This window comes from Antennarius striatus, chromosome 5 (assembly GCF_040054535.1).
Source record: "Antennarius striatus isolate MH-2024 chromosome 5, ASM4005453v1, whole genome shotgun sequence".
NCBI lineage: Eukaryota > Metazoa > Chordata > Actinopteri > Lophiiformes > Antennariidae > Antennarius > Antennarius striatus.
The window spans coordinates 24,874,158-24,895,937 of record NC_090780.1 but is presented as its reverse complement, the minus strand read 5'-3'; the positions used below and the strand labels follow the sequence as shown (position 1 = coordinate 24,895,937).

The following is a 21,780-nucleotide window of genomic DNA, read 5'->3' as shown; positions in this document are numbered from 1 at the left end:
CATCTGCTGCATCTTTGTTGTAATTATTCGTTTAGCCACAGAGAACACTCCTCTGAATGTGGGGTGCATGGCGGTAGAGTGCTACATCGCCATATGCTTACCTCTACGCCACAGCAGGATCTGTACCATCAAGAAAACATTGATGCTGATTGGTCTAGTATGGCTGACAAGCATGTGTGTGGTTCTTCCTGATCTGTTTGTCACTTTGGGAACGCAGCCGCCGGACTTCTTCCATTTCCAGTTTGCTTGCAGAAGAGTAAATATCTTCCCAAACCCTGTCCTTGTCCAGAAGAAGCACATCATTCACTCTGTGTTTCTAGTCATTATTTGGTTCACTATCTTCTACACGTACTTCAGAATTCTGTTCACTGCAAGAGCTGCTAGTAAAGACAGTAAGAAGGCCAGAAACACCATCATCCTCCATGGTTTCCAGGTCTTGTTGTGTATGACCACATATGTCGGGCCACAGTTACTGGATGCCGTAGACCAACACTTCCTGCTCAATTACAGAGACTCCATATTTGCTTTCTATATAATTGTGCACGTCCTGCCGCGATCCATTAGTCCCATCATCTATGGCGTACGTGACGAGACCTTCAGGAAGTACCTGAAGAAGAACATGTTCGGTAAATGCAGTTTCGTGAAAAACAACCACTGAATATTTCACATCCAGGAGGGTTATGTGTAAACTATCATTTATTAGGTGTTTCTGCAGACCCAAATGTCCTCCAAAACACATTTTGATGAGTGCTCCTGACTATCAGGCTGCACCAATAAGTCTCTTGGGACTCTGCAGCGCCACATCTCTGTACTGACTCCCTGTCAGATCCTAATCAGTATTTGAACCCCTTGTCCTCACTGGACCTGGACCAGCACTTCATGGGTACATCTGTATGAGGGGCCGTCAGGGACATAGTTCAGAATATAGTATTCACACATACATATGAAACAAAACACATATTGTAACAGGTCTGTTTTTGTGCCTTCCACTAGGGGGCACCTGTTTTACAGCTGTGCTCACTATGAACTTGTGGAGACGGGTCAAACACATCACACTTAAGATGCATGAACAAACCTGTAGAGGAAGAGACATCATGAAAACATCCTGTTTGTTTCTTTAGTACACAACCCTGCACACAAACACATTTACCCTCCCTGAAAAAAAATCACTGTTGACGACACCATTTAAACATTAATAGGTTCTGATCATGAACAAAAGTAATTTCTGATGATAATATAGAATATAGATGTGAGACATGAATGTCTGTCTGTTCGTCACCTGTTCTGTCCATCATATCTGAAGTTGTAAATGTAGAAACAGGTCAGAATTTGATTTTATTTTCTGAGTAAATAAAATCTCAGTAAAATGTCACCCACTGAGTTTTGGTCCTGGTATCAGCTGCCTGATCTTGATGACATCACATGGAGTGATGTCACTGAATGACTGATGATGAACTCCTAGGGACACAGACTGTCCTCTGATTGGTGATGTAGTCAGCACAGGGGTATAAAGGTACCGACTTGAGAGGTACCGACTAGATATAGTTGGGCTCACCTCCACCCACAGCTTGGGCTCTGGAACCCAAACCCTTGAGAGGGGCTGGACTCTCCACTTTTCTGGTGTTGCCCAAGGTGACAGGCGGTGGTCTGGTGTGGGCTTGCTTGTAGCCCCATAGCTCACCTGTCATATGTCGTCCAGAGGTGAACGAGAGGGTCGCGTACGGGTTGGGGACAGGTGTCTCACAATGGCAGTGCGGAATACCCGGTCTTCTTGGAGTCCCTGGGAGGGGTACTGAATAGTACTCTGACTGGGGACTCCATTGTTCTTCTTGGGGACTTCAACGCTCACGTGGGCAATGACAGTGAGACCTGGAAAGGTGTGATTGGGATGAACGTACTCCCCAATCTGAACACGAGTGGTGTTCTGTTATTGGTCTTCTGTGCTAGTCACAGTTTGTCCATAACGAACACCTTTTTCAGCCACAGGGATGTCCATCAGTGCACATGGCACCAGGACACCCTAGGCCGGAGGTCGATGATTGACTGTTGTCGTATGATCAGACCTCTGATCGTGTGTGTTAGACACTCGGGTGAAGAGAGGGGCAGAGCTGTCAACCGATCACCACCCGGTGGTGAGCTGGATCCTCTGGTAGAGCAGGGGGCCAAACAGACTTGGCAGGCCCAAATGTGTTTTGAGAGTCTGTTGGGAACATCTGGCACAACCCTCTGTCAGTGAGGTCTTCAACTCCCGTCTCAGGGAGAGCTTCTCCCGGATCCCGCACGATGCTGAGGAAATTGACTCCGAGTGGACTACATTCTCCACCTCCATGGTCGAAGTGGCTGCTTGTAGCTGTGGTCACAAGGTCTCTGGTGCCTGTCATGGCGGTAACCCCCGAGCCCGATGGAGGACAACGGAAGTAAGCGATGCCGTCAAGCTGAAGAAGGATTCCTATCAAATCTTGTTGAGTTGTGGGACTCTGGAGGCATCTGACAGGTACAGGCAAACAAGGTGTACTGCAGCTCGAGTAGTCACAGAGGCAAAACCTCAGGTCTGGGAGGAGTTTGGGTATGCCATCGAGGAAGACTGTTGGTCAGCCTCGAAGAAATTCTGGCAAACCATTCGGTGCCTCAGGAGGCGAAAGCGTTGCATAGTCAACACTTTTCACAGTCGAGGTGGAGAGCTGCTGACCTCGACTGAGGATATTGTCGGGTACTGGAAAGAATACTTTGAGGATCTCCTCAAAGCGAATCAATTGCCTCCATCTAGCCCTGTCCTTTGCATCCTCTTCTTTCACACCAACTACCTTCATGTCCTCTTTCACTACATCCATAAACCTCCTCTTTGGTCTTCCTCTAGGCCTCCTGCCTGGTAGTTCAGAACTCAGCATCCTTCTACCAATATATTCACTATCTCTCCTCTGGACATGTCCAAACCATCTCAGTCTGGCCTCTCTGTCTTTATCTCCAGAACCTCTAACATGTGCTGTCCCTCTGATGGACTCATTCCTGATCCTATCCTTCCTGGTCACTCCCAGAGAGAACCTCAGCATCTTCATCTCTGCTACCTCCAGCTCGTTCTCCTGTCTTTTCCTCAGTGACACTGTCTCTAGACCAAACAACATCGCTGGTCTCACCACAGTTTTGTACACCTTTCCTTTCATTTTAGCTGAAACTCTTCTATCACACATCACACCTGACACTTTCCTCCACCCGTTCCATCCTGCCTGGACACGCTTCTTCACCTCTTTTCCACACTCTCCATTGCTCTGGACTGTTGACCCTAAGTATTAGACTAGACTATCCTTCATATTTTTGCTTTCATACACCTCTGCTTTCCCTTTTCTTCATGTCATTTTAATGTTGCAGAGAGTCAGTGAGAGTCATGCAATGACCCAACACATTCTGTTGATTGTACCTCTGAGCATTAGTTGCTCTACACTGACACAGGGCTTCACTGACTGTCGAGGTTACATCTGTGTATTTGTGTAGTCCAACCATAGACATTCCATAAGCAACAACAAAAGACATTTGGTTGAAAATTGTAAAATAAAGACATGATATAAAGACTCAGGAAGAAAAATGTCAAGAAAAATGGGTGAAATGGATTGTCGTCACAGCAACGACGGCTCAAAGCTGACCATATCGATAAAACAGAGTAAAGAAAGACCATAATCCAAAGTGTTCCATCTTTGTCTTTTTATGAAGTTTGTGGTTTTTTCCTTTAAATTTTTATTTATTACTTTACTGTTACAATAAAAAAAAAGTCAAAAAAATATGAACGAGTGGATCCGTTTATTGTGTAATCCATGGCAGGCCTCACATACTGATCATAATCTATTTTAATTAGATTATTTACAAAATACACCATTACCTGCCATGCTCGCTGTTATCTTGGGGTGGCAGGTCAAGGGTCATTTTCCCAATAGATATAAAAATCTCACTGAAATGTGACCCACTGGGTGTTGGTACTGAGATATCTGGGTCCCAGTATCAGCTTCCTCGTCTTGATGACATCACATGGGGTGATGTCACTGAGAGACGATGATGATCTCCTGAGGACACAAACTGTCCTCTGATTGGTCATGTGCTCAGCACAGGGGCTTTAAAAGACGCCCCCACACCCTGATGTGGAACACTGTAGTCAGGTGAGTACCGCCTCCTGTCATACCTGCACAGACTTCACGCTACACGAGCTTCTGTTTGTCATACGTGTTCCTCACCTGTGTCCCAACGATGGCTGGACGTCTCTAAGCTGGAGAATGTTTTCTGTTCTTTTGTAGGAAATGTAGGAATGCAGTTTTCCATGTCCACATTGTTGGAGTTCAAATGACTTCAATCTAAAGGTGGATTAGTGTCTTAATTCACATTAATCTCCTGTTCAGTTTCATGTGTCTGCTCACCAATGACATGTGTCCTTTACCTTTCAGACCTGTGCTCTGATCGTCCGTCTGAGGTGAGTTCTTTACCAGGGAGAAAACATTTTGTCTCTATTTTGATGTTATTTTTCACTTATTACTTTAAATAAGCAGTGTATATTTACCTTAACTCAAATGCCATTAGTACACATTCAGACACAGCAATGATTTCATGATGAAACATGAACTCATTACTGCTCCCTACTGTCCCACTGTTAGTTCATCTGCCTTAATCATCACTGGCTCGTGGCTACATCCTGGTTCTTCTTACTAAAACTCTTCCTGGTTTAATCAGCCTATCAGCAGTTGGGCGTAGAGGTGAGGTTGTCATTATTTTAAAGGGTTTTTCTTCCTGAGAGGGTTTTCTGTTAAACAAATGAGGCCCACTTCTGAGTACTTTAATATTTTGGCTACCTAACACTGGTTTCCTTTAGGAGTGTTCTGATCTTATGTTTCCTATTGTCTCTGGATATGAGGGATTTCGTTTCCTGAGTTTATTATTAAACTCTTACAGTCCTTCAAAAACGCAGATGAAATAAACCTACAGATAATTAAGTAAATGACACAATTAAAGACAATTAAGATGTCCATGACAGAACTATATGCTTGATCAATATACATGTCTGATTACACACACACACACACTCACACACACACGGCTTTATGTTTCAACTCATTGTTTATTTAATCATATCTCATTACTGTTTCTTTTAAATTACTATAATATACGGTTTTGTTTTGTGTTCAGAGTGATATTTATATCTTTTATGACCGATATCTGTATTTTCTTGTGTTTTAGCTGCAGACATGAACACCACTGCCATTCCCAAATTCCCTAGTCGGTCTCCAGACCCTTTGTCCAAAGCTTTGATTAAGAACTTTTTGGTTGTTCTTCTTGGAGTCTCAATCACCTGCATTGGTGCAAGCTTCCTTCATGCCTTCAGCAAACACCAGGTCTGATTCTTTTTAGTGTTCCCATAAATAATGAACATATGGATGATGAGCTAACATGAAGCGACACCTAGCTGACATTTGACAACCTAAACTCTCAATGGTTTAGTACCATGGTACTAGCTGATATTTGCGAACATTACCTCACAATGTTGAAGCAATATATTGATAGCCTACATTAGCTAATCTTAGTTAAGCATGTTGAAAGAACATGGTGATAGATGTCATTAGCCAACGCTAACACATGATGTTTTTTACTGATATTATCTAACTTTAGCTCCATGTTAGTTCTTCCAACATGAAGCAGACATCACTTGACGTGATCAGTTTCCAAACATTTTTTCTAATTTAACCCCACGTGTACTTGTGGTGACAGGCCAGGACGTGAAAATTGTCCTCATGAAAAAGAATAAATCCTTAATATGGAAAAAAAAGAAAGACTATTTTTGCTCTTTGGATCCATAGATCTTGTACCTGAATCCACGATATATACTCTTCATCCACCTGATTCTTAATGACATGATCCATGTGATGCTGACCGTCATCCTCTTTGTGATGAACTACATCCTCCACAAAGTCAGTTTCTCCATCTGCTGCATCTTTGTCCTGTTCATTCGTTTTGCCACAGAGAACACTCCTCTGAATGTGGCGTGCATGGCGATAGAGTGCTACATCGCCATATGCTTACCTCTACGCCACAGCAGGATCTGCACCATCAAGAAGACTTTGAGTCTCATTGGTTTGATATGGGTGACGGGCATGTCTGTGGTTCTTCCTGACCTGGTTGTCACCTTGGAAACACAGCCTATGGAGTTTTTTCATTCCCAGTTTACTTGCAACAGTGAAGTTGTATTCCCAATCCCCGTCCTCATCAAGAAGAAGTACATCATTCATTCGCTCTTTCTAGTCATAGTTTGGTTCACTATCTTTTACACGTACTTCAGAATTCTGTTCACTGCCAGAGCCGCTAGCAAAGACAGTAAGAAGGCCAGAAACACCATCATCCTCCATGGTTTCCAGGTCTTGTTGTGTATGACCACATATTTTGGGCAACATTTATTGGATGTTGTCCAGCGATGGTTTCTGTTAAATTACTTAGACTCCATATTTACTTTCTATATTATCGTGCACGTCTTGCCGCGATCCATCAGTCCAATCATCTACGGCGTACGAGATGAAACCTTCAGGAAGTACTTGTTGAAAAACATGTTGTGTAAATGCAGCTATAGAAAAAAGAAACGAAAAATAACATGTGCAAAAGTAGCTTTAAAAACATAACCCTCATGGATGGAAATGTCTCATATCCAAGAGGGTTATGTTTAAACTCTCACCTGTTACAGTTTTACACAGACGTTAATATCCCCAACATTTTCATTTATTTTAATGATGTGATCAATTTTTATCAAATTGTTTCTCAATTTAATTATTTACTCTTTTTTTATATATGTAAATGGTAGTTTACTGCTGTTGTCATCATATTTATTGTTCATGAACCTGTCTGGACATGATTTACTTATAAACTATTTGTCTGAAATAAAAACAGGAAGCATCAGTATTTTAACAGTCAGGTCTCTGTATGTTTATTAAAACTCACTTTTCTTGCTCTCACGTTTTTCCATCAAATAATCTCGTCATAAATTCAAGGATAACCTTTTTTCACCTATAATACATTGCAAAAATAAATCATATTGTGTCAACAGATGCAAAAGCAAAGTACCCCCTGCATTTTTTTGAAGGTCGGTCTTTGCTCCTGACTGTCAAACCTTGAAATTCACTGTCAGACATTTCTAATCGCTTTTACAGTCCCCCAAGAAAACCATCCAGAGCAAGTTCAAGCGACAGTGGCGATGAAAAACTCATGAGGAGAGGACTCTGGGCAGGATCCTGACTCTGTCGGTGGGCCGTCTGTCTTGACAAGTTGGGTGGAAACAAATAGGTTCAAGCGCATAGATGGCGGCGGTCTCAACATTGCTGGTCTCACCATTGGTAGCATACAGGTATACAGTATAAATTGCACAGAATTGGCCCCAGAAAAGATCCTCGAGGTACTCCACGGGTGAGAGTCCCTCGTTCTGAAGATTCATTTGTGACATTGACAAAATGAAATTGGTCGGATAGATATGACCGAAACCAGTCTAGTGCCAAGTTTTTAATCCCAACCTCCTCTTCCAATCTTCGTAAAAGAATATTATGGTCAACAGTATCGAATGCCGCAATCAGGTCTAATAAGACAAGAGCAGATAGAAGACCTTTATCAAACGCTATTAAAAGTTAATTTGTGACTTTTAGCAGTACAGTCTCCATACTGTAGTTTGTTCTAAAACCTGACTGAAAATCTCTATTAGCTTGTTCTCTAACAGGTAGTGATTTAGCTGTTTGGCCCCTACATTCTCTAGGATCTTAGATGGAAATAGCAGGTTAGAGATCAGCCAGTAATTTGAGAAGAGCCAATGTTTAGGTTTGGTTTCTTAAGGAGGGGCTTGATCACAGTCACTTTTAAAGATTATGGTACACAACTTATTTTTAAAGATTGATTAATTATGGATAGTATAGTTTTTTTTATTGGTAAAACCTCTTTGAGGAACATACTTCGAATTTTGTCTAGTAGACAGGTGATGGGTTTAACAGAGGAAATTAGGGAATTTAAATCGGAGTGTTCCATTTGCTGAAAACACTCCAGGATATTGCCAGAATTGGTCGATTCCTCTGCTATCGGATTAGTGTTTGGCAGTACGTAACTGATCCCATCTCTAAGATTTGTAATTAAATTAAATATAAAAATTTCAATGAAATGTGACCCAATGGGTGCTGGTACTGAGAGATCAGAGTCCCAGTATCAGCTGCCTCATCTTGATGACATCACATGGGGTGATGTCACTGAATGACTGATGATGAACTCCTGGGGACACAGACTGTCCTCTGATTGGTGATGTGCTCAGCACAGGGGTATAAAGAGACGTCCCCTACCCTGATGTGGAACACTGTAGTCAGGTGAGTACCGCCTCCTGTCATACCTGCACAGACTTCACGCTACACGAGCTTCTGTTTGTCATACGTGTTCCTCACCTGTGTTCCAACGATGGCTGGACGTCTCTAAGCTGGAGAATGTTTTCTTTACTCTTGCAGAAATGTAGGAATGCAGTTCTCCGTGTCAACTTTGTTGGAGTTCAAAGTTCTTCAAGGTAAAGGTAAAATTGGCGTCTTATTTCGCATTAATCTCCTCTTCAGTTTCAGGTGTCTGCTCACCAATGAAATGTGTCCTTTACCTTTCAGACCTGTGCTCTGATCGTCAGTCTGAGGTGAGTTCTTCTTTAACAGTGAGGAAAAGTTTTGCCTCTATTTTGATGAATGTTTTTTATTACATATTATTTTCAATAAACATTGTAGATTTACCTTAACTCAAATGTCATTAGTACATATTCAGTCACACCATCCTGCTTTTGTCCAGATTAAATTTGTGACATTTCATGGTGAAACATGAACTTATTGCTGCTCCCTACTGTCCCAATGCTGTGTCTATCTGTTCTAATCATCACTGGGTCGGCGCTACATCCTGGTTCTTCTAACTAAAACCCTTCCTGGTTTAATCAGCCTATCAGCAGTTGGATGTAGAGGTGAGTTTGTCATTATTTTAAAGGGTTTTTCTTCCTGAGAGGGTTTTCTGTTAAACAAATGAGGCCCACTTCTGAGTACTTTAATATTTTGGCTACCTAACACTGGTTTCCTTTAGGAGTGTTCTGATCTTATGTTTTCTATTGTCTCTGGATATGAGGGATTTCATTTCCTGAGTATATTATTAAACTCTTACAGTCCTACAAAAACGCAGATCAGATAAACCTAAAGATAATTAAGTAAATGAAATGATTTAAGAAAGATAATTAAGATGTCCTTGATAGATCTATATGCCTGATTGATATACATATGTGATTATATTATATACATGTATATAAATTATACATGTATATGTGATACACATACACGCACACACACACACACACACACACACACACACACACACACACACACACACACACACACACACACACACACACACACACACACACACACACACGGCTTTATGTTTCAACTCATTGTTTATTTAATCATATCTCATTACTGTTGCCTTTAAATTACTATAATAGACGATTTTGTTTTGTGTTCAGAGTGATATTTATATCTGTTATGACCGATATCTGTATTTTCTTGTGTTTTAGCTGCAGACATGAACACCACTGCCATTCCCAAATTCCCTAGTCGGTCTCCAGACCCTTTGTCCAAAGCTTTGATCAAGAATCTTGTGGTTGTTCTTCTTGGAGTCTCAATCACCTACATTGGTGCAAGCTTCCTTCATGCCTTCAGCAAACACCAGGTCTGATTCTTTTTAGTGTTCCCGTAAATAATGAACATATGGATGATGAGCTAACATGAAGCGACACCTAGCTGACATTTGACAACCTAAACTCTCAATGGTTTAGTACCATGGTACTAGCTGATATTTGCGAACATTACCTCACAACGTTGAAGCAATATATTGATAGTCTACATTAGCTAATCTTAGCTAAGCATGTTGAAAGAACATGGTGATAGATGTCATTAGCCAACGCTAACACATGATTTTTTTTACTGATATTATCTAACTTTAGCTCCATGTTAGTTCTTCCAACATGAAGCAGACATCACTTGACGTGATCAGTTTCCAAACATTTTTTCTAATTTAACCCCACGTGTACTTGTGGTGACAGGCCAGGACGTGAAAATTGTCCTCATGAAAAAGAATAAATCCTTAATATGAAAAAAAAGAGACTCTTTTTGCTCTTTGGATCCACAGATCTTGTACCTGAATCCGCGATATATACTCTTCATCCACCTGATTCTTAATGACATGATCCATGTGATTCTGAGCATCATCCTCATAGTGATGAGCTACATCCTCCGCAAAGTCAGTTTCTCCATCTGCTGTATCATCATCCTGATCACTCGTTTTGCCACAGAGAACACTCCTCTGAATGTGGCGTGCATGGCGATAGAGTGCTACATCGCCGTCTGCTTACCTCTACGCCACAGCAAGATCTGCACCGTCAAGAAAACTTTGATCCTCATTGGTCTGATATGGGTGACGAGCATGTCTGTGGTTCTTCCTGATCTGTTTGTCACCTTGGCAACGCAGCCTCTTGACTTCTTCCATTCTCGGTTTGCTTGCAACATGGAAAATATTTTCCCAACCCCTTTCCTCATCAAGAAGAAGTACATCATTCATTCGTTCTTTCTAGTCATAATTTGGTTCACTATCTTCTACACGTACTTCAGAATTCTGTTCACTGCCAGAGCCGCTAGCAAAGACAGTAAGAAGGCCAGAAACACCATCATCCTCCATGGTTTCCAGGTCTTGTTGTGTATGACCACATATTTTGGGCAACATTTATTGGAAGTTGTCAGGGGATGGTTTCTGTTAAATTACTTCGACTCCATTTTTACATTCTATATTATCGTGCACGTCTTGCCGCGAGCCATCAGTCCAATCATCTACGGCGTACGAGATGAGACCTTCAGGAAGTACTTGAAGAAGAACATGTGTAAATGCAGCTATAGAAAAAAGAAACGAAAGATAACATGTGTAAAAGCAGCTTTAAAAACATAACCCTCATGGATGGAAATGTCTCACATCCAAGAGGGTTATGTTTAAACTCTCACCTGTTACAGTTTTACACAGACGTTAATATGCCCAAAATTTTCATTTATTTTAATGATGTGATCAATTTTTATCAAATTGTTTCTCATTTTAATTTAAAAATATATATATATATATGTAAATGGTAGTTTACTGCTGTTGTCATCATATTTATTGTTCATGAACCTGTCTGGACATGATTTACTTATAAACTATTTGTCTGAAATGAAAACAGAAAGCATCAGTGTTTAAAATGTCAAGTCTCTGTATTTTTTATTCAAACTGACTTTTCTCGCTCTCACATTTTTCCATCAAATAATCTCATCCTGAATTCAAGGATAACCTTTTCTCACCTATATTACACTGCAAAAATAAATCATATTGTGTCAACAGATACAAAAGCAAAGTAGCCCCTGCATTTTTTTGAAGGCCAGTCTTTGCTCCTGACTGTCAAACCACACCAATAAGCTTCTTAACCATCTGCTGTTGATCTGGGAATATGTGGTAATTTAATCTGATAATATATCAGATTTCTCCCATTTTCACTCCCTTTGAGATCCTAATCAGCATTACAACATCTTGTCCTAAGTGAATCTATACTTGAAATTCACTGTCAGACATTTCTAATTGCTTACCCTAAGAAAACCGTCCAGAGCAAGTTCAAGCGATAGTGGCGGGGAAAAACTCCCTCATGAGGAGAGGACTCTGGGCAGGATCCTGACTCCGTCGGTGGGCCATCTGTCTTGACAAGTTGGCTGGAAAAGAAATAGGTTCTTGTCTCCTACAGCTGCTCCCCACCGGTCAAGCACATAGATGGCGGTGGTATCGTCTTTTCTATGAAAAGTTACAGAAACATTTACAGCCATAAAGTGCTACTTCTGGCAGGATATTAGCCTTTGTCACGAGGCCCGGTCGAGCTCAGCCCGAAAGGACGACATGGGCCCAACCTCCGGTGGGCGAAACCACCTGCTGTGGACGGGTGCAATGTGGATTCGGTGGCCGACGTCAGAATGGGGCTCGACGACCCGATCCCCAGACAAAGAGTCTATCTCTAGGGATCCGGAATGTTACCTCGCTGCGGGGAAAGGAGCCAAAGGTTGTGAGGGAGGTTGAGAGGTACCGACTAGATACAGTTGGGCTCACCTCCACCCACAGCTTGGGGTCTGGAACCCGAACCCTTGAGAAGGGCTGGACTCTCCACTTTTCTGGTGTTGTCTAAGGTGACAGGCGGCGGTCTGGTGTGGGCTTGTTTGTTGCCCCATAGCTCACCTGTCATATGTCGGAGTTCACCCCGGTGAACGAGAGGGTCGTGTCCCTGCGCCTTCCGAGTTGGGGACAGGTGTCTCACTGTTGTTTCGGCCTAAGGGCCAAATGGCAGAGCGGAATGCCCGGCCTTCTTGGAGTCACTGGGAGGGGTACTGAGTAGTGCTCTGACTGGGGACTGGCTGCTTGTAGCTGTGGTCACAAGGTCTCTGGTCCGGATCTATAGTTATCAGCAGATCTCTCAGTTGCGAAATCACGTGTTGCTCTGCAGTCTCGGTGTTAGCGCTGTACTCTGTTTCCTCTCCTCTGGCCACGGCGTGTGCGTAATTCCTGGCTTGATTTTGATGCCAGTGATAATCATATCGTTCATACAAATGCTTTGCTCCACATAATCAATTTAGTTGCCCTTGTTCCAAGACAACAATGCGCCGGTCTTTTTTTTTCCATATTTTTCCACATTTTCTTTATTTTGTTCCTCATTTCTTCCATGGCGTCTAGCACCAGTTTTAACTTGTCTTCCAACTTTTTTCCAACTTTTCTTTAGAAAAACTCCTCTTTGAGGTCACACCTTAACTTTTCATTACAAGAGAAGATCCAGTCTATACTTCTCTTCCTTTCGGCTTTTCCCTTCAGGGGTCACCACAGCAAATCAATTGCCTCTAACTAACCCTGTCTTCTCATCCTCTTCTCTCACACCAACTACCTTCATGTCCTCTTTCACTACATCCATAAACCTCCTCTTTGGTCTTCCTCTAGGCCTCCTGCCTGGCAGTTCAGAACTCAGCATCCTTCTACCAATATATTCACTCTCTCTCCTCTGGACATGTCCACACCATCTCAGTCTGGCCTCTCTGACTTTATCTCCAGAACCTCTAACATCTGATGTACTCATTCCTGATCCTATCCATCCTGGTCACTCCCAGAGAGAACCTCAGCATCTTCATCTCTGCTACCTCCAGCTCTGTCTCCTGTCTTTTCCTCAGTGACACTGTCTCTAGACCAAACAACATCGCTGGTCTCACCACAGTTTTGTACACCTTTCCTTTCATTTTAGCTGAAACTCTTCTATCACACATCACACCTGACACTTTCCTCCACCCGTTCCATCCTGCCTGGACACGCTTCTTCACCTCTTTTCCACACTCTCCATTGCTCTGGACTGTTGACCCTAAGTATTAGACTAGACTATCCTTCATATTTTTGCTTTCATACACCTCTGCTTTCCCTTTTCTTCATGTCATTTTAATGTTGCAGAGAGTCAGTGAGAGTCATGCAATGACCCAACACATTCTGTTGATTGTACCTCTGAGCATTAGTTGCTCTACACTGACACAGGGCTTCACTGACTGTCGAGGTGACATCTGTGTATATGTGTAGTCCAACCATAGACATTCCATAAGCAAGACCCTCCAACACAAGACATCTGGTTGAAAATTGTAAAATAAAGACATGATATAAAGACTCAGGAAGAAAAATGTCAAGAAAAATGGGTGAAATGGATTGTCGTCACAGCAACGACGGCTCAAAGCTGACCATATCGATAAAACAGAGTAAAGAAAGACCATAATCCAAAGTGCTCCATCTTTGTCTTTTTATGAAGTTTGTGGGTTTTTTTCCTTTAAATTTTTATTTATTACTACTTTACTGTTACAATAAAAAAAAAGTCAAACAAATATGAATGAGTGGATCTCTTTATTGTGTATTTGATGGCAGGTCTCAAATACTGATCATAATCTATTTTAATTAGATTATCTACAAAATACACCATTACCTGAAGTAAGAGGTTGGTTTTGTTTGTCTTTACAATACGGGGCATATGTTTTACTGCAGTGCTCACTGTTATCTTGGGGAGGCAGGTCAAGGGTCATTTTCTCACTAAATATAAAATCTCACTGAAATGTGACCCACTGGGTGTTGGTACGAATATATCCGGGTCCCAGCATCAGCTTCCTCATCTTGATGACATCACATGAAGTGATGTCACTGAATGACGACAATGAACTCCTGGGGACACAGACTGTCCTCTAATTGGTGATGTGCTCAGCACAGGGGTATAAAAAGACGTCCCCACACCCTGATGTGGAACACTGTAGTCAGGTGAGTACCGCCTCCTGTCATACCTGCACAGACTTCACGCTACACGAGCTTCTGTTTGTCATACGTGTTCCTCACCTGTGTCCCAACGATGGTTGGACGTCTCTAAGCTGGAGAATGTTTTCTGTACTTTAGAGGAAATGTAGAATGCAGTTTTCCATGTCCACATTGTTGGAGTTCAAATTGCTTCAATCTAAAGGTGAATTAGTGTCTTAATTCACATTAATCTCCTGTTAAGTTTCATGTGTCTGCTCACCAATGAAATGTGTCCAATACCTGTGCTCTGATTGTACGTCTGAGGTGAGTTCTTCTTTACCTGTGAGGAAAAGATTTATTATTTAGAAAAAATTTTTTTACATATTATTTTAAATAAGCATTGTTATTTTACCTTGACTCAAATCAACAGTTGGCGTAGAGGTGATTTTATCATTATTTTAAAGGGTTTTTCTTCCTGAAAGGGTTTTCTGTTAAACAAATGAGGCCCACTTCTGAGTACTTTAATATTTTGGCTACCTAACACTGGTTTCCTTTAGGAGTGTTCTGATCTTATGTTTCCTATTGTCTCTGGATATGAGGGATTTCATTTCCTGGGTTTATTATTAAACTCTTACAGTCCTTCAAAAACACAGATCAGATAAACCTAAAGATAATTAAGTAAATGAAACAATTAAAGAAAGACAATGAAAATGTCCTTGACAGATCTATATCTATATGCCTGATTGATATACATATGTGATTATATATATATATATATATATATATATATATATACTGTATATATAATGATACACACACACAGCCTTATGTTTCAACTCATTGTTTATTTAATCATATCTCATTACCGCTGCTTTTAATTTACTATAATATACATTTTTGTTGTGTGTTCCGAGTGATATTTATATCTTTTATTACCAATATCTGTATTTTCTTGTGTTTTAGCTGCAGACATGAACACCACTGCCATTCCCAAATTCCCTAGTCGGTCTCCAGACCCTTTGTCCAAAGCTTTGACCAAGAATCTTGTGGTTGTTCTTCTTGGAGTCTCAATCACCTGCATTGGTGCAAGCTTCCTTCATGCCTTCAGCAAACATCAGGTGTGATTAATTTTTAGTGTTACCATAAATAATGAACATATGGATGATGAGCTGACATCATGAAACAACACCTAAACTCTCAATGGTTCTGCACTATGGTACAAGCTGGTATTTGCTAATCCAAGTGAAGTTTCTGAAAGAACATGGTGATACATGTTGTAGAAGCAAGGATTTACTTCCTGTGTTTTCACTTGGGTTAGTGGGTGTGGCACAGTCATCGTTCATCTGCACTGAATGTATGTTCTTTATGGAAATGGTAAATCAAACAACTACTGCATTAATGGCTCATGTTTCATCCTTGAACGCGACGTGTCGGACAGAGCCCCGCTCTCGATCCTCTCAGTGACTAAATTTGGGTTTTGATAGTCACAACACGTCATTAGTCAAAACTAACTCATGATGTTTGAACATGTTTTTTACCTGACATTATCTAACTTCAGCTCCATGTTAGTTCTTACAGGATTCGTTGACATGATCAGTTTCTAAACATGATCTGATTTAACCCCACATGTACTAGTAGTGACAAGCCAGGAAGTGGAAAGTGTTAGCATGAAAAAAAAAATCTTTACAGATGTGAACAAAAAATACTTTTTTTGCTCTTTGGATCCACAGACCTTGTACCTGAATCCACGATATATACTCTTCATCCACCTGGTTCTTAACGACATGATCCATGTGATGCTGACCGTCATCCTCTTCGTCATCAGCTACACCCTCTACAAAATCAATTTCTCCATCTGCTGTATCATCATCCTGATCATTCGTTTTGCCACAGAGAACACTCCTCTGAATGTGGCGTGCATGGCCATAGAGTGCTACATCGCCGTCTGCTTACCTCTACGCCACAGCGGGATCTGCACCATCAAGAAAACTTTTATTCTCATTGGTCTGATATGGGTGACGAGCTTGTCTGTGGTTCTTCCTGATCTGTTTGTCACCTTGGCAATGCAGCCTCTGGACTTCTTCCATTCCCAATTTGCTTGCAATATGGAAATTGTCTTCCCAAGCCCTGTCCTCATCAAGAAAAAGTACATCATTCACTCTTTGTTTCTAGTCATTGTTTGGTTCACTATCTTTTACACGTACTTCAGAATTCTGTTCACTGCAAGAGCCGCTAGTAAAGACAGTAAGAAGGCCAGAAACACCATCATCCTCCATGGTTTCCAGGTCTTGTTGTGTATGACCACATATGTCGGGCCACATTTATTGGATGTTGTCCAGCGATGGTTTCTGTTAAATTACTTAGATTCTCTTTTTGCTTTCTATATTATCGTGCACGTACTGCCACGATCCATCAGTCCAATCATCTACGGCGTACGAGATGAGACCTTCAGGAAGTACCTGAAGAAGAACATGTTGTGTAAATGCAGCTTTACAAAAAAGAAGCGAAAAATAACATGTGCAAAAGCAGTTTTACAAAAATAACCCTCATGGATGGAAATGTCTCACATCGCAGAGGGTTATGTTTAAACTCTCACCTGTTACAAGTTTACACAGACGTTAATATCCCCAACATTTTCATTCATTTTAATGATGTGATCAATTTAAAAGGTAGTTTACTGCTGTTGTCATCATATTTATTGTTCATGAACCTGTCTGGACATGGTTTACTCAAACTGTTTGTCTGAAATAAAACCAGGAAGCATCAGTATTTTAACACTGAAGTCTCTGACTTTTTGTTCAAACTGACTTTTCGCTCACATTTTTCCATCAAATAATCTCATTGTAAATTCAGGGATAAACTTTTCTCCTATATTCACATCCCTGCACTAACTACCTGTGAGATCCTAATCAGCGTTTAAACATCTTGCCCTAACTGAACCTCTACTAGCACTTCACTGTGAGACCTTTCTAAGCACTTTAACAGGATAAGTACCCCAACAAAACCATCCGGAGTGGTGGTTAAAAACTCCCTCATGAGGAAGAGACTCTCGACAGGACCCAGACTCCGTTTCAGATCCTGAAGTTTAGGTATAATTGAATTTGCCTATAATTCTCAACATGAAACGAAAATTCACCCCCTACACCCACTCCCTGAAGATGGGGAACCCATTGTCATATGGCTCCACTTTATTTGTTCTCCACATCCTGCTTTGTCTTTCAAACTTTTAACTAATTATGACTTTATGTAGATGGGTCTTCTTCTAGTGATCCTTCTTCTGGTTGTGCTCAGGTTGGGTTTGCAGTGGTGTACAACCACTCTGGTTGTTTTTTCTGTCCCTTCCACTTTCTGCGCAGGCTTCTGGGCTGATTACTCTGAAGCCTGTAAGCTTCTGATGACTCTCAGCAGTAGCCATGCTTCCTTGTTGATTCTCTTTCAGATCACTTCCGTTTTGGTACTCCATCTGATGTTAATTCCTGGACTTCCATTGATACGCACTCTTGCGATGATGTTTGGTAGAATCTAGATGGTAAACCTTCTCTTTTTAGTAAATTGTTTTTGTCTTATGCTAAATTAACTCATGGTTTACATCATGTGTAATCCTTGATGTGTCCAAAATTGGTGTAGAGCTCCCACTATTAAAGTGACTCTGTTGTACAGGTCTTTGGTGGAATAACAACTCTTGTTCATCTTTATTGCCCGTATTTCACCAACTCTTTTTCAGTCCTGGTCATCGTTGTTGTCATCTGCTCCAGAGAAAGTCTCCTTGTTTGGATGAAGATCCTGCAGTTGTTCGTCCAGGTGTTGTCGATCAGTCCATTCTTCTTCAGTTGTCGAGAACTTTTAACGATATCATTCTTCCTTTTAGTGAGATTCTCATTAACGTAGACATTTTTTTCTTTCAGTTTGAAGCCTTGTTTCAGAAGAGCAATATTGTGTTTACAATTAGACTTTTATCAACGCTGCAGGTGAACTCCTACCTCCAGATGGTAATGGGTAACATGTCTCAATCTGGTCCGGATCTATAGTTATCTGCAGATCCCTCAGTTGAGAACTAACCTGCTGCTCCACAGTCTCGGTGTTGGCGCTGTGCTCAGTTCCCTCTCCTCTGGCCACAGCATGTGTGTAATTCCGCGGCTTGATTTCGACACCAGTGATGATCACATCATTTATACGAACACTTTGCTCCAAATAATCCATTCTCAGTTGCCCTTGTTCCAAGACCACAATGCACCAGTCTTTTTCTTACATATCGTTCCGCATTTTCTTCATTTTGTTCCACATTTCTTCCATGGTGTCTAGCACCAGTTTTAAGTTTTCTTCCAACTTTTTTCCAACTTTTCTTAATACTCTTCTTTGAGGTCATCCCTTAACTTTTCAATAGAGAAGAAGATCCAGTTGAGACTATCCTTCATATTTTTGGATTCATACTCTGCTTTCCCTTTTCTTCTTGTCATTTTAATGTTGCAGAGAGTCAGTGAGAGTTTGAGTTAGCTTACATCAGCTTACATTGTAAGCTGCTCCTAAAGCCATCTACTGTGCCTTGAGCTATATGCAATGACCCAACACATTCTGTGTTGCGAGAGCCTCCAACGCAAGACATCTTGTAAAAGAAAGACCCAAAATAAAAAGACTCAGGAAAAACAATGTCAAGAAAAATGGGTTAAATGGATTGTCGTAACAGCAACGATGGCTCAAAGCTGACCATATCGATAAAACAGAGTAAAGAAAGACCATGATCCAACGTGTTCCATCTTTGTCATTTTGTGAAGTTTGTGTTTGTGACCCACTAAATGTTGGTACTGAGAGATCAGAGTCCCAGTATCAGCTGCCTCCTCTTGATGACATCACATGAAGTGATGTCACTGAATGACTGATGATGAACTCCTGGGGACACAGACTGTCCTCTGATTGGTGATGTTCTCAGCTCAGGGGTATAAAGAGACGTCCCCTACCCTGATGTGGAACACTGTAGTCAGGTGAGTACCGCCTCCTGTCATACCTGCACAGACTTCACGCTACACGAGCTTCTGTTTGTCATACGTGTTCCTCACCTGTGTCCCAACGATGGCTGGACGTCTCTAAGCTGGAGAATGTTTTCTGTTCCTTTGTTGAAACGTAGGAATGCAGTTCTCTGTCTCTACATTGTTGGAGTTCAAACTATAATCTAAAGGTGGATTAGAGTCTTATTTCACATTAATCTCCAGTTCAGTTTCAGGTGTCTGCTCACCAATGACATGTGTCCTTTACCTTTCAGACCTGTGCTCTGATCGTCCGTCTGAGGTGAGTTCTTTACCAGTGAGGAAAAGATTTGTCTTTGTTTTCTTAAAATTTTATTTTTTACATATTACTTAAATAAGCATCGTGTATTCACTATCACTCAATTATCATTAGTATATATTCAGTCACATGATCCTGTTGTTGTCCAGTTTAAGTATTTGTGACATTTCCCCCCCCCCCCACTTAATATTTTGGCTGCCTAAACTGGTTTCTTTCAGGAGTTTTCTGATCTTCTGTCGTTGGTTTTTGGATATGAGGAAGTTGTTACCCTTATTTTTCTTTTATCCTTTTATTCTTTTTTTATTCTCTGTTCAAACAAGCCTAAGGATATGAATTAACATAAAATTAAAATGACAGATGAAAAGAGAATTAAATATAATTAACACGTCTATGTCTATATGCAGGTTTGATAGTTATTATTGTAACTGCTGAATGTTCTATCAACATCATGCAATATATATTATATTTTATATATATATATATAATATGATATATCTATAATATATATATTATATATATACTGTATGTGTGTGTGTGTATATATATATATATTTATATATATGTATACACACATATTACAAATACAAATATATTATCAATACATATTTATAGTTTTATGTTTTATTCATTGTTTATTTAATCATGTCTTACTATTGTTGTTTTTAAATCCTTCTAACATACAGTTTTGTTTTGTGTTCAGTGATATTCAGATCTATTGCTACCAATTTTTTTAATTTATGTATTTTCTTGTGCTGTATGCTGCAGACATGAACACCACCGCCATTCCCAACTTTCCTGGTCGGTCTCCAGAACCTTTTTCCAAAGTTTTGTCCAAGAATCTTCTGGTTGTGCTTCTTGGAGTCTCAATCACCTGCATCAATTCTAGCTTCATTCATGTCTTCAGCAAACACCAGGTCTGATTCTTCTTTAGTGTTGTGTTACTACAAATAATGAACATCTGGATGACGTGCTAACATCAGCTCAGTGTGCTGAAACAACTTGGTGCTAGCAGACATTAGCTAACTGTAGGCTAATAGGCAGCTAGGATTTAGGAAATTTTTACCATGATAAAGAATAAATCTGAACTGATTTGAAAATAGGGCGGCATGGTGGCGCAATGGGTAGCACTGTCGCCGCACAGCAAGGCGGTTTTGAGTTAGATTCCCGCTCTGTGCAGAGTTTGCATGTTCTCCCCGTGTTTGCGTGGGTTTTCTCCGGGTTCACCGGCTTCCTCCCACCTCTAAAAACTTTAAAAGTTAATTGGCCGTTCAAGTCAAAGCCAGATTTATTGTCAAGTGTACCATATATGCACGACATACAGCACAGATGAAATTGCAGTCCTCTCTGACCCACGGTAAACAGGCAGTACAACAGGCAGTACAACACAGGCAGTACAACAGGCAGTACAACACAGGCAGGACAATAATAAACTGCACTTTTCTTTATATCCACAGATCTTCTACCTGAATCCACGATATATACTCTTCATCCATCTTGTTCTTAATGACATGATCCATGTGATGCTGACCGTCATCCTCTTCGTCATCAGCTACACCATCCAAAAAATCAAGCTCTATATCTGCTGCATCATCATCCTGATCACTCGTTTTGCCACAGAGAACACTCCTCTGAATGTGGCGTGCATGGCGATAGAGTGCTACGTCGCCATCTGCTTACCTCTACGCCACAGCAGGATCTGCACCATCAAGAAAACATTGATGCTGATTGGTCTGATATGGGTGACGAGCATGTCTGTGGTTCTTCCTGATCTGTTTGTCATATTGGCAACGCGGCCTCTGGACTTCTTCAATTCCAAAATGTTTTGCAACAAAACAAGCCTCTTCTCAAACCCTGCCCTTGTGAAGAAGAGGTACATCATTCACTCTGTGTTTCTAGTCATTGTTTGGTTCACTATCTTCTACACGTACTTCAGAATTCTGTTCACTGCAAGAGCCGCTAGCAAAGACAGTAAGAAGGCCAGAAACACCATCATCCTCCATGGTTTCCAGGTCTTGTTGTGTATGGCCACATATGTCGCTCCACAGTTACTGGAGGTTGTCCAGCAATGGTTCCTGCTCAATTATGTCGACTCCATGTTTGCTTTCTATATTATCGTTCACATCCTGCCGAGAT

The 21,780-nt window shown here is 41.0% G+C and overlaps 3 protein-coding genes across 3 annotated transcripts; all 3 read left to right on the top strand.

The window, feature by feature from the left end:
• Window positions 1-5,222: 5,222 nt before the first annotated feature.
• Window positions 5,223-6,644, top strand: LOC137595616 (odorant receptor 131-2-like). Its single transcript, XM_068315830.1, has 2 exons — window positions 5,223-5,369; window positions 5,832-6,644. The coding sequence occupies exons 1-2, from the start codon at window positions 5,223-5,225 to the stop codon at window positions 6,642-6,644; spliced, it is 960 nt and encodes a 319-aa protein (XP_068171931.1).
• Window positions 6,645-8,167: 1,523 nt separating this feature from the next.
• LOC137595615 (odorant receptor 131-2-like) lies at window positions 8,168-11,004 on the top strand. The gene is made up of 5 exons (XM_068315829.1): window positions 8,168-8,234; window positions 8,306-8,357; window positions 8,493-8,548; window positions 9,581-9,735; window positions 10,195-11,004. Exons 1-5 carry the CDS (start codon window positions 8,168-8,170, stop codon window positions 11,002-11,004), a joined length of 1,140 nt encoding a protein of 379 aa, XP_068171930.1.
• Window positions 11,005-12,310: 1,306 nt separating this feature from the next.
• On the top strand, window positions 12,311-18,009 carry LOC137595614 (odorant receptor 131-2-like). Its single transcript, XM_068315828.1, has 6 exons — window positions 12,311-12,449; window positions 14,342-14,485; window positions 15,331-15,485; window positions 16,098-16,845; window positions 17,724-17,821; window positions 17,995-18,009. Exons 1-6 carry the CDS (start codon window positions 12,311-12,313, stop codon window positions 18,007-18,009), a joined length of 1,299 nt encoding a protein of 432 aa, XP_068171929.1.
• The last annotated feature ends 3,771 nt before the right edge of the window (window positions 18,010-21,780 follow it).

What these genes read in the sequence shown, in the direction of transcription:
- LOC137595615 (XM_068315829.1), top strand. Translation starts at nt 8,168, where the DNA reads ATGGGTGCTGGTACTGAGAGATCAGAGTCCCAGTATCAGCTGCCTCAT. An exon ending in ATGTGGAACACTGTAGTCAG is followed by an intron (nt 8,358 to 8,492) that starts GTGAGTACCGCC and finishes TTACTCTTGCAG; the next exon opens with AAATGTAGGAATGCAGTTCT. An exon ending in GGAGTTCAAAGTTCTTCAAG is followed by an intron (nt 8,549 to 9,580) that starts GTAAAGGTAAAA and finishes CTTGTGTTTTAG; the next exon opens with CTGCAGACATGAACACCACT.
- LOC137595614 (XM_068315828.1), top strand. Translation starts at nt 12,311, where the DNA reads ATGTCGGAGTTCACCCCGGTGAACGAGAGGGTCGTGTCCCTGCGCCTT. An exon ending in TCACCTGTGTCCCAACGATG is followed by an intron (nt 14,486 to 15,330) that starts GTTGGACGTCTC and finishes CTTGTGTTTTAG; the next exon opens with CTGCAGACATGAACACCACT. An exon ending in ATGCCTTCAGCAAACATCAG is followed by an intron (nt 15,486 to 16,097) that starts GTGTGATTAATT and finishes TTGGATCCACAG; the next exon opens with ACCTTGTACCTGAATCCACG.
- LOC137595616 (XM_068315830.1), top strand. Translation starts at nt 5,223, where the DNA reads ATGAACACCACTGCCATTCCCAAATTCCCTAGTCGGTCTCCAGACCCT. An exon ending in ATGCCTTCAGCAAACACCAG is followed by an intron (nt 5,370 to 5,831) that starts GTCTGATTCTTT and finishes TTGGATCCATAG; the next exon opens with ATCTTGTACCTGAATCCACG.